This window comes from Apodemus sylvaticus, chromosome 1, assembly GCF_947179515.1.
Source record: "Apodemus sylvaticus chromosome 1, mApoSyl1.1, whole genome shotgun sequence".
NCBI classification, from domain to species: domain Eukaryota; kingdom Metazoa; phylum Chordata; class Mammalia; order Rodentia; family Muridae; genus Apodemus; species Apodemus sylvaticus.
The window spans coordinates 61,558,012-61,570,287 of NC_067472.1; the positions used below are offsets into that span (position 1 = coordinate 61,558,012).

Below are 12,276 nucleotides of genomic sequence, written 5' to 3' on the forward strand. Positions count from 1 at the left end.
TACAGAGCCAGCGTGGCTTGGAGAAGACCCAGGTTGTTGACTAACTGTCCTTGTTCTGTACACCAAGTCTTTTGACAGGATCTATAATGACTGGCCTCTGTCTTGATAGTTCCCTATCAAGGAAGCCTTTGCTGAGGGGCCTCCAGACATCCCCAGGGAAGGCCTGACTTCCGAGTGATGCTGGAGCCTCTCTCCTTTGTCCTTTCCTAGGGCCCACAGCACTCTCATGCCTTGGAGAACCCTCCCTAATGTGAACTTGCTCCAAGCCTGGCTGATCACTCCTAACTTTGAGTCTTCTCAGTCATGCTTCCTCAGAACTACATCATGGGATGTGGGATCTCCATGTTCCTCTGCTCCAGGACCCACTGGCAGATCTTCTGACCTCTAGGGTGCCTGGTCTGTGACACAAGATGTCTTAGCATAGCCATGGGTGCCATACCTGCCTGGAAGTCTCAACTGCCATGGGATGAGGCTCAATCTGGCTATTTCACCAAAAAAGCGCTCTAGCTCACACGCTTCTGCCTGTCCTGCCTGCCCGCTGCTCTGTCTATATATTCTCCCCCACATATGTGTGTGTGTGTGTGCGTGTGGGTGTGTGCGTGCATGTGTGTGTGCGTGCATGTGTGTGTGCGTGCATGTGTGTGTGCGTGCATGTGTGTGTGCATGTGTGTGTGTGTGCACGTGTTCATGCGTGCATGTGTGTGTACGCGTGTGTGTGTGCGTGTATGTGTGTGTGCACGTGTGAGTGTGTGTGTGCATGTGCGTGTGTGTGTGTGTGCATGTGTGTGTGAGTGTGTGTGTGTGAGTGCGCGCGTGCGTGTGTGTGTGTGTGTGTGTGCATGTGTGTGAGTGTATGTGTGAGTGTGCATGTGTGTGTGAGTGTGTGTGAGTGTGTGTGAGAGTATGCGTGTGTGTGTGAGTGTGTGTGTGCGCGCGCGCGCGTGCGTGTGTGTGTGTGTGAGTGTGCGTGTGTGCGCGTGTGTGTGTGTGTGTGTGTGTGTGTGTGTGTATGCATGTGAGTGAGTGTGTGTGTGTGTGTGTGTGTGTGTGTTTGATAGTAGGGGAGCATAAAGTCTTATGAATCAACCAGAAAGAATTCTATGGGGTTTGGTGAGTCTCATTAGTTATCAATTTATAAGTGGCATTTTGAGGATCCAAGTGACCTTCTGTGTGGTAGGTGCTATAATACCTGGAACCAGTGGTCATGACTGAAGGGCTGTGGCTGCCTCAGTAAGGTATAGTGCATAGTGACTTCCAGCTTGTGTGGGCTGACAGAAGAGCTCTGCTCAGGCCACCCGAGAATTTTTCTCCATCTTTTCTTCAGCCTGGTCCCTGACATCCCAAGACCCAAGAAGGCAGCTCTGTGTCAGCCAGGTCATCTCTCCATGTCCCGAGGCTTCTAAGCTAAGCGTTTAACTTTTCTGCCATGGCTCTTTATTTCTATCCTAATATGTTTTTTATTAATTATTTGGAAATTTCATACAGTGTACTCTGATCACACTTCCCATTCCTTTCAGGCCCACTTTCCTTCCCACTCTTTCACCCCCCCCCCAAAAAAAGAAAAAACCAGAACCCCCCAACCCCCCAAGTCCCCAAGTCCAATTTGTGTTGCCCATATCTAGTCACTGGAATCTGGTCAAACTCCCAATGGCCAGCCCGCTAAGGAAAACTGGGTCCTTCCCCATCTCTCCCTCACAGAAGCCATCAACTGTGAAAAGCTACACTTCAGTATTTATTAAATGCTTATCATGGACCTTCTTCAATAGCTTCATGTCTGGACTATTTCTTTTTTGATGAGGATGGGGAGAGGTTGGCACAGAATGTGTTCAATTTCTCTCATGCCCAGCTCTAAGTCTATAGACACTCATACCATAAAAGATACCTCCCTGCCCGCAGCAGCCGGTGGCAGCACAGATCATGGCCATAGCATGGTTGCCAGTGTCTGCTGTGGTTCTTTACACATACAGGTGCTGGGCTTTGGTGCTCTCATGTTCCAGGAGGAGAGGCCTTATTCCTAAGCCCCTGTTCTTTCCAGTGCTTCTTTCTCGTTCCCGAAGGACGTCCAGCTGCTATTCACTGTTATGGCTTGGCAGGAAGATGAGGCTATGGGTGTGACTGGAGTAGGGTTGGAGGGGTTGGGAGGGTGAGAAGGTTTGAGGGTCCCCAGTATGTCTTGGGGTCCCCCTTCCCTACACTCTGGCCTATATCTCAGAAGCAATGAGAGCATCATCTTGGTGGCCTGGGTTCTCTCCGGTTGAGCACCTGCTGCCTAAGCCTGTTTGAACCCAGGCCTGGAAGCAGATGACTGGAGGCTGGACTGAGTTCTGGGAGTTAAGAAGGACCTGTTCTCTGGTGCCACAGACATGGGGGGTTGGAGGGAGTCTGAAGACTGATGGAGATGGTCCCCTGATGTGCCATGGGAACTGTAGAAGGGCTTGTGAGGAGAACTTTGCTGTTCCCTGGCACCTTGGAGTGCCTTCCAAGGGCATTGAGAGGAGAGTAGGTAACAGAGCCAAGCTCAGGCCATAGAAGGACTGGCCAGGAAAGAAAAGCATCTTGTGTCCTAGTGAACTTCATCTCCTATACTCAACCAGTATCTGAGCTTTGGTGGGAGGGAACCTGGTACCAGAGGCTAGGGGGAAAGGGTAGTAGGATCCATTCCTCAACTTTCCTGGACCCTCCATTAGAGAAGACCAGTCTTAGGGACGCATCTCTAGTCAACACCAAGAACTCTTAACCAGCCTGCACTCAGGAGGCTGAGTGAGCAAGGCTGGGACAGCAGTGTCCTAGACCAGGTTAGAAGGCAAGTTCCTCTGCTGGGTCCAGACACCTCTGTGGCCAGTGACTTTATTTCATCCACTGATTTAAGTAGGTTTGCTTGAGCTCAGTTGGTATTGGGACATTCTTGGGCCAGCTGTTCCCTCTGCCACTCTTGTATCTGCCCATCACAATGGAGTTCCAAGTGTGTGCATGTTATGTATGCATTATGTATGTATGTATGTACGTACGTAAGCATGCATATATGCATGCATGCATGTATGTATGTGTATATGTATATGGGGGGTGCTGGGTGCAGGGGAAGGATGAATATTCAGGTAAACATAGCTGCTGAAATTCCAGGAAGAATGGGTTGGCTATGTGGTGTTGTGGTGTTGAGTCAGGGTGGTCCTGAGAGGGGCTACACAACTGCCTTCCTGCCTTTGGGAGACTTGTTCTGCTCTGAGAAGGCAGGGCTAAAAAGAGGTGGGGCTTGATGCTGAGGGGTGTGTCCAGAAAGGGGGTGTGGCTGGATACTGGAGGACCAGGGAAGGGGTCTAGAGCTAGAAGGGCAGTCAAGAGTACAGGAGGGAGGAAGAGCCAGCCTTACCCACCTAGGAAATTTCTCCAGCTACCTTAAGTATATATGGTTGTACCCTCTTCTTTGGCTTAGATATCTGTGTCATCTCCATCAGCCCTTTGAGATAGGACACTTTAGTGTCCTATGCCACAGAGAGAGGGCAGGCAGCTGGAGAAAGATCACAGCTGGGTGGCAGGGGTCTCTCCCCTCTGTATGCAGGCTCAGAGATGGGAGAAGGTCAGGTCTGGGCAGGGCCAAGCTCAGTGCTCAAGAAGCACAGTCAGGTGGGAAGGGGAGCAAGGGCAGTGGCAGTCCCGTGAAACCGGAGCCCTGCTGGTCCTCTAGCGAATGCTCTTAGCACCCACTGGACACCAGGGCCTCGATAAGGGGACAAAGGCACAGCTCTGGGGACAAATACTTATGGGTATTGTCAGCCCAGCCGCTAGAGAGCCAAGGAGAGGCCCACAAAGGGCCTGAAGAAAGGGCCTCGGGAGGGGCTGCAAATGGGCCTTCCCGCACATGCCACCGTTGCCCGGGCGACGGCCCTCTCATGGAGAGGTCTGCTGGGCCATTGTCCAGGGCCTGCAGGACGTGTCACACACCAGATGGTCGTGTGCTGTCTAGGTCACTTATAGGGGGACAGAGTGAAGGAATGTGGCCAGCTCGGCAGGCCGGGGCACCATCTGTTCCTTCAGACCGTGGGCATCGGGCGGGCATTGAGCGTCCGGCCTGCCAGGCCCAGCCTTCTCCCCGGCTTTAATTAGGTAATTCCATAATTGGGCTTTATTTCAGGTAAATTGCATTTCACACCCGAGAGGGCTGCAATGGTCCTTGCAGGAGAACAGCGCTTGGCCACTCTACACAGTCCATAACACAGCACTGAGGCCGGCAGGGTGCAGGGACTGTGTCTTGCCCAGATAGATGGCCCTCAGCTCCCAGTGGGCTGTAGCCTGCCTGGGCAATACTGAGGGCCCTGGCTACCGCCAGCCACAGCCTGGGGCTTCCACAAATATTTACCCAACAAGGAAACAACAGCTTCTGTCTTCCAGCAATTGTTGCTGCAGAACCCCCCTTGAGGGGGGTAGAGGCCGGGAAGCCTAAGGCCTCAGCTGCCCTTCCACCCTTCCCTCCAAAATCTGGCCAGTGCTTGTTAGACCAGACTCTGAGACCTTGTGGAGGGAGCCACTAGGACATTCAGACCCCTAAGAAGTTCAGGTAAGAGAGCCTTGTGGACTTTCCCCTCCTAGAGGGGCCTCCAGCCACACTCCCACACTTGGCTTTTTTATTCTACTGATTGCTACCTGCTGCCTCCAAAGACCAGGGCACCTCCATCCTTCAAATCACAGATGCCTTTGGTCCCAATGGCCAGGCCTATAGGATGGGTCTTGGAAGGAGGAGAAAAATGAGATCAGTAGAGACAGGTGGACATTGGCTGGGCAAATCCCAGCTCACAGGACACTGTTTCCATTCACCATGGATAGATCATAAGGAGTGACAGCCACAGGGCCAGGTGAGGAGGGCAGTACTCACTTAGAATAGGCCTCTAGCCTAGAGGACTGACTGGACAGCCAGAGGAACATCATAATCCCTGCAGGGAAACTGAGGCTTTGAAGGGAGCCCAGGAATCCCAGAAGTTATTTGTATATTTCTATTTCAGAAGTGAAAGTCTTAGAGCCTTGGGAGCTGGTCTTGGAAAAGATGCACTCTTGAATGGCCTCCTGGGTGGCCAGTGAGAGCCATCTTGGCTGGGAAGGACAGGTAAGAGTCCCTGGTGCATGTCTGAGGGTGACTTCCTGGGAATATATCAGTGTGTTCCTGCTAAGTCAGATCCTGACCCAGGCTAAGCTACTCCTAGGGCTCAGGGTCTTCTGGGAATCAGGAGGTAATTACATCCTGATCACACTGAGCATACTTGGAAGTAGAAGCCCCAGGGATACCCCAAGCCCAGATTGGCTCAGCCTTTGACACGTATCATGGTTCCTGTGAGCCCTCAGAGCCTGAGTCTTCTCTGCATGGACTAACCAATCATGCTCATTCCATAGCCACTTGGGCACCTGGGTCCTAGGGAACTGCAGGGTCCTGTCCACAAAAAAATGACGGAGGCTGTCTGTGGGGACCAGCAGGAGTCAGGAAGGTAGAGTAGGGCAGAGGGTGGAGGATGAGTGTTAGGTTAATCTAAAGATTCCCCAGACACTCTCAGAAGTAATCATGTGCCAAGATCAACCTGGGATGTCCCAACTTTATTTGGAAAAGTCTCTCAATCAAGATCATACTACGAAATTCATTAAAACACAAGAGTCTGAATCACCAGAAATTATCTTGATTTCTGTGAGGTGTGATGCCCAAGGAACCAATCCTGGGAGAAATGGTGATGCCCCCAACCTTGCTGTGGCTCAGTTGCTGGCTGAGGGATGTGGGGTGAAGAGGCTGGAGTCTGAGCATCGGTCCATCACCTCTGACCAGTAAGAAGGAGGAGGCAGGCTGCACACGTGGGGCTCATAGGGCTTCAGGGCCCTGCTCTTCACTTTAGGGGAGAAGTTGTCAGTCCACACCTGGCTAGCGTGGATAGAAGATGCTCCCCTGATTGAGATATCCTTTGGGGGAAGCTAGAAATCCCTCTAATATTCTGATGTGGTCAACATCACTAGAGAGTGAAGGAGTCAGGCTCTGGACTGCTGAGCCCCCACTGGGCTACAGCCTGTAGTTAGTGTGGGCTGGGCCTGTCCTGCCCTGCCTGTTGCCTGTTGGCCTCTGGATTCAGGGCTGAAGGTGGAAACCCCAGACTTCCAGATTCTTCCTGTTTCCCTTTAGGAAGCTACTTGGCATCACCTGGATGGGCTTCCCTCTGCCCCAGTTGCATCCTGCTTTACACATATACTATGTCCCCTTCACTATGTCCCAGCCATCAGGAGAGCAGCATCACCATCTTGATAGGGGCCTGAGAGGAACCACATGCCCAGACAAGTTCTAGTTCCCACTGGCTGGGCAGAGGGGTGTTGTTGAGCTCCAGATTCAGGCCAGTGGCTTGAGCCATGGGTTTTGGGGGCCGTAGGGAGCTGGGCTGTCATATCAGGCCCTTCAAGAGAGTGAGAACCTGGTTGGGTGCCCCCCTGTTGAGAGGGAAGTAGGGCAGACATTGGGGGGGGTACCCTGGACCTCCCTTCTGAGCTCCTTCAGGAGCCCTCATCTGGGCCTGTCTGGGGCACAGTCAGCTGTTCGTAGGTGGGCAGGCTGTTGCTGGGCTGGAAGAGCTCGGGGTTGATGGAGTCGCCGTCACCGCTGGCTATAACTTGTGACCTGCTGTTGCAGGTTGGACCACCTTGTTGCAGGGACAGCAGCTGGTGGAGCATGTCTGTGATGATCACCAGTCTCTGGTCCAGTTGTGTCACCTGTAGGGACAGAAGCAGAGATGAACCCTGGTGCTAGGGACAGCCTAGTGCAGGCCACCTTAGGGCCTGAGCATGCAAGGCCTGAAAGAGAGTATGCCACATGTCCTTACAGCTGTGGGTTGAATTGATGTGTGTACCATGCCTAGCGGCCCTTGGTCCCCCTCATGTGCATCTCTGTTATTGAGGTACAGGGGGTGCACTACAGTATTGTGTTCTTATGTGTGTCCATACATGCATAAACCTGGGGGTGCTTAGCAGTTATCTTTTGTTTCTAGGCAGACCTAGTGGCTTGGAGTCACCACGTAGCTCCTTCCCAGGCTTTTTGGTCTTTGAGACTCTGGACAAGCCTTCTGGAGCTTCTAGAAAAGCCTCTGGCTTCCTGTGGCCAAGTGCTGGTGGGGCATGGAGTAATGAGTGGGACCTCAGAGGCCCAAGCTGTCTGCTCAGCTTGGATGGATTGGGGTCTTTGTGGGAGGAGCTGGCACCTGGAGAGAGGGATTGGGACAGCTCAGGGTTGAGCAGGCAGAAGCTGGGTGGGTCATGAAACAAGTCCACCCTCAAAGGTAACTCAAAGGTACTAGTTTAGGACAATACTACCTTTCTAGGTCCCCATGGGTCAGGGCAGTGACTGAGTGGATTGCTTGACCAGTATGGTCCTTACCCCATGCCTGTAAAGGACTTGTTTTGCTCCAAGAACTAGGCAGGTAGCTAAGAAACTGGAGGGGAGATAGAGGCAGGGCAGAACCTGAGGAGGCACTTGACAGAGGCCATACTTGCTGTGCTTGTAGGAGACAATGGAGAACCATTGGAGAGCTCCTCAGAAAGAAGGAGCCATTGTGCAGGGGGCTGGAGCCCAGCCCTGGGGGCCTGAAGTATGCTTAGCTACTTCCTTTTCCCTTCTAGAAGGGCCAGAGCCCCTAGCATGATTCCTTAGGAAGCAGGGGCTGTTCCAGGGGCAGTTGGAGGGATCACGGGGAGATAAAGGAACCTACATAGCATAGGCAAGAGAGCAGGGGTTGGGAGAGAGAGGACCTCAGCTGCTGAGTACCTGGGGTGGTTCCTCCAGCATGCTCTGTCAGAAAATCAGGGGTCTCCCTCATGTCTACATTGGGACTTGGAGTAAAGGGAATACCCGTGATGCAGGGATGGAGTCAGAGGTCCTGACAGATGGCCTCATATGGTCAGACCTGCAAAGCTGCTTTAGGGAAAACCCTAAGATGACTCAGCCAACTGCTGACCGCTGGCCTCCAAACCTGGGTGATTCGGGCCCTGAGGTCAAGAGGCAGGCAGGGGCTGGATCCCATCTTCCTGGACACGTGTGTGCTGTGAGTGAAGTCTGGGTCCCAGGCAGGCTTCTGATGCTTTAAGTACTGGCTTCTCGGTCCTAATACTTGTTTGTAGTCTGAAAGGGACTCAGATAGAATTATCCAGGCTGGAGGGCTCTCATGGGGAAACTGAAGTTCAGGGCTTAAGAGTACAGTGGGTGAAAGCTGAACCTAGGTAGTTCCTGGCAGATGAAACCAGGGTTCATGACCTGTCCAAGGCCTCGGTAAGCCCTGTACCAAAGGAGGGCTGTCTGGGGCCTAGTCTTGGGCTATCTTCATGCAGATTTAAACACACAGCCAATCTGAGTAGGCAGGGGAAAAGCACCAGTTGGCTCATGGAGATGGATGGCTTCATGAATGTTTACTACTGAACACCTGTGGACACATCACATTTGCTAGTGGGCAGAGTCCTTAAGAAGAGTTCTTGGGGTAGGGGTGGGGCTGTTTGAAACCTCCTATGGGACATCTGCCACAGGGCTCATCAAGCCTGTGTGTGCCAATCAAGGGTGTCCCTGAAGTTTCCCTGGACAGTTCCTAAGCTCACAATGACCCCATAGATGCTGCTTGTGTCAGCTGGGGTTTTGAGGAGTCTGTGTGGGTTCAAAGGTATCCCACTTGGCCAAGCTGCTGGGGCAGGATATGGGTTAGAGTCATAAGAAGGTCTAGAGTCTTGGACCTTACTGTGCCACAGTCACCTTGACAGGGCTGTGAAGACAGGAAATGGTGCAAGGGCTTCTTTAAATGCAACCACTCCTCCAACTCTCTAGTTGCTTGAGAGTTTGCTTGGAGTTCATGGTCATGCATGGGACCCTTCTGGATCCTCTTGGCCATCCACAGGATCCTCCTAGATTGCCTAGTTGCCCATAAACAGGGTCCTCTTGCTTGCCCTGGCCATCATGGGTGAGGAGCAGTAAGTTTGCGGCTGAGTTTTTGAAGCTTTTCTGGCCTTGCTCAGACCACATTGCCTAAGCTGACTTGGCTTGGGGTGGGGACACCATGGCTTGGGTTCAAGGTGCAAGGTCTGGAATATATTCAACCTGGGGATCCTTGCTGGTGAGCTCAGGACCTTCTCTGTAGGATTGAGAGGATAGCCTTTGGGGGACATTTATAGGTCACTTTCAGGGGCCATATTAAAAATGTTTGATACCCAATGAAGAACCATCAGATGTCAACATGGCAACAGAAGGACCTGTGGGGGGGTTGGCCAGCAGGATGTCTGTACTTCATTTATGCTCTAACCTGGATCTTGGTATCTGGCCATGGTGCTTGCTGGCTAATCTGTCTAGCAAAGCTTGGGGGTCAGGTGTTGCCCTATGAGGTGGGACTGTTTGATGCAGAAGCCTGGCCATGCATGTTCCTTGTCACCTCTGCTTCCCAAGCTAAGAAGTGGAACATGCTGCTGTCCACTGGATGTGTTGCACAAGGAGCCTGGGGTGCTTGCCGGCCAAGGCTATGCTTCTTGTCTTGAAGTCGGGGCACAGGGTGGTCTTAGCTTGTTCTTCTGGGCTCTGCCTCCTTTCTAGCCACTGAGGCTCCCAGAGTAGCATATAGAGAGGCCCTTCATGCCCAAGCTTGTGTTGGGTCCTGCTGGACCACTGCAGGAAGAGTACTGGCCTGGAGTATGGTGGCTCCCCAGGCCAGAACTCAGCTCCAACGACAACCTTTTAGCAATTGTTCTTGAAGCCACCTGGCTCTACTTTCTCCTTTTGGTGCTTGGAATGCAGCTATAGAGCTTGTGAGCATCGGTGCCCAGTGTTGAGTAGGTGGAGGCAGGGAGCCACGTCACAACAGGCGCCCAGAAAGATGCCACCACCTTCAGGGAAGGGAGTATCTGCTCTGGGCTCTGGGATGGTGTTCTCCAAGAGCCACAGGAACAGATCAGTTTTGAAGATCTCAGATCTCATCACTAGTTGCAATTTGATAGTGATTAACAGGACAAGGCAGACAAAAGCCTTGTTTTGCCCCATCTCTGCTCACCAAAGGAGAAACCATAGATGACTTCTGTGGGCCTCAGAAGAGAAAAAAGCAATTAGAATAACAGCTAGTTAGAGAGCCTGCGGCGGCTGGTGATCAGACTCAAAGCGACAGGGATTCCTGTTTGATGTGGTTATGAATTTGTTTTCAAAGGAAAATCTTGAAGAGTCTTTTTAGATTATTTTTTTCTTGCAGAACCTGCTCAGCCTTGATCCTTGGTCAGTACCCCCCAAACCAGCTTAACCTGGGGTGGGGATACCAGGGTGCAAGGGCCTGGGATGTATTTGGGCTGGGCATCCTTGTTGGCCAGCTCAGGGTCCTCTGTAGGGTCATGAGAGGGTGGCCTTTGGTGACTTGTGTGACATTTATGGGTTACTTTTAGGGGACCATATTAAAAATGTTTGATTCCCAATGAAGAGTCATGGGATGCCAACCTGACACTAGAAGGGCCTGTGGGGAGTTGGCCAGTGGGATGTAGAGAGAAGGCAGGGTACACAGGAACCCAGAGCCCAGATGGGCTGCTCCCCGACTGGGTTAGTTGACCCTGCTTCCACTGGCCTCCATTTCTGCATCTTATGGTTCAGGCAACAATGTCTGGGTAGAACACTGCTCCCCCCGGCTGCCTGCCTATCACTTCCTCTTCACTCCTTCTCTCCCCAGCACGCTGACACCACCATCCGAAATACTCCTCTTTAACTGTCTAGGCTAAGTATGATCCTACTTTTCACAGAAGGAAAGAAGTCTGTCTAGGGTACTATGGGAGAGGGAAGAGCTGGGGCAGAAGTTGGGAGGCAGGTAACAAGACAGTAATGAGCAGTAGACCTTTGTTAAGCACATATTGGGTACCAGTGCTCCAGCGGGCTTATACATGATGGGTTTCTCCAAAACCAAACAAGCTTACACACATCTTAGGAGGTAGTATTTCAAGTCCTCATCTTAAGCACCCCACGAGAGGGGCTGAGAGAGAGGGTATGTAGTAGGGCTTCTACAGGTAATCTCCTCCCTGTAACCCCTTTGCTGGCCTTCTGCAAGGTAACTTTCCTCCTCATCTCCCAGAATCCATTCAGCAGGAGGCCAGGACCGCTGACACAGCTGGGCTGCTCTGACCTCACCAGCTCACCCTAGCCCGGCTATCTATCTCCAGTTCTGGGATTCTTACAGTAGTGTCTACTGGTTGGCTCACTTCAGTGGGTTTATGCATGATAGTCCTTTGAAAACATAAAACATCACTGTCCTGCTGGCCCGAGGAGCCACTTTGTAACTTACTTCCATTTTTCATGTGCCTTTTCTCTTTCTTATTCTCTTGATTCCAAGCCTACTGCTGCTCCTCAAGTGCGGCTGCGTGTGCCTGTCTCAGGACAAGGCTGTCCACCCTTGGCCCTTTCTTTCCTCGGCAGTGTTCCTGTCAGTTCACAGTCATGGGTTCCTCAGGGTTCCAGCTGCCCTTTGTTAGTCACCTGTTTCTCTCATTGGAACCGGGCCCTGTCAGTTGCGGGTCTCTGTACACACTCTGTACACACACTCTATACTCTTTTAAGTTCATGAAAGGACACAGCCAATGCTGGACATGTGAGCACCTTCACTCCAGAGTCTAGGCGTGAGGGGAAGGAAGGTGGTTTCACCTACCTGAGAGCTGTAGGGAAGGAGTGCTGCCTTGCTGCCCACAGGGCCCCATCCTCACCCAACCTGCATCTGCATGGTGAGACCATGGAGAACTCCCATGAATTACACACAGTCAGTTGGAGCTTGTGAAGGCTGGTCTTGTGGAGGGGATGCTAGCTCACATTAGGTGTGGTGACCAAGAAGGCTGTGCTTACAGTTATTGTATTTATGACTTTGCTTTAGTGCTCTGGATTTTGTAGAAAAGCCTTCATGCAGGAACTCTGGCTTTCTGTCCTTTGGCCCCCAGGATCCATAGGGTATATGGCCAAGCATGCCTGAGAATCCAGGCAGCGGTCAAGATGGAAGCTTCTAGGCCATATAGAACAGTGACTCTCTGTACCAATCCCAGGGCCTCCAGTTAATAAAGCAATGTCTTCAATCTCAATTATTCATTTTACAAAGATCAAAAAGGCCAGGGGTGGTGGTATACACCATAGTCCCAGCAGAGGAGATCAAATCTATATGAATTTGAGGCCAGCTAGGGTTATATAAAGGGACACTGTCTCTAAGGAAAAAAAAGTCAAGAAATAATTACTCGACTTCTGGTCTTGTTTATGCAGATAAACACCCGCCACTACCAGTTCACCAG

General features: G+C 51.8%; 1 protein-coding gene across 2 annotated transcripts in view; it reads right to left on the reverse strand.

The window, feature by feature from the left end:
- Window positions 1–5,543: 5,543 nt before the first annotated feature.
- Window positions 5,544–12,276, reverse strand: part of Kcnq1 (potassium voltage-gated channel subfamily Q member 1) — a 319,138-nt gene continuing 312,405 nt past the window's right edge. For both annotated transcript variants that reach the window (XM_052194811.1, XM_052194819.1), the window contains exon 16: window positions 5,544–6,726. In XM_052194811.1, coding sequence (XP_052050771.1) covers window positions 6,511–6,726 — 216 coding nt within the window. In that variant the 3' untranslated portion in view covers window positions 5,544–6,510. The remainder of the gene's footprint in view (window positions 6,727–12,276) is intronic.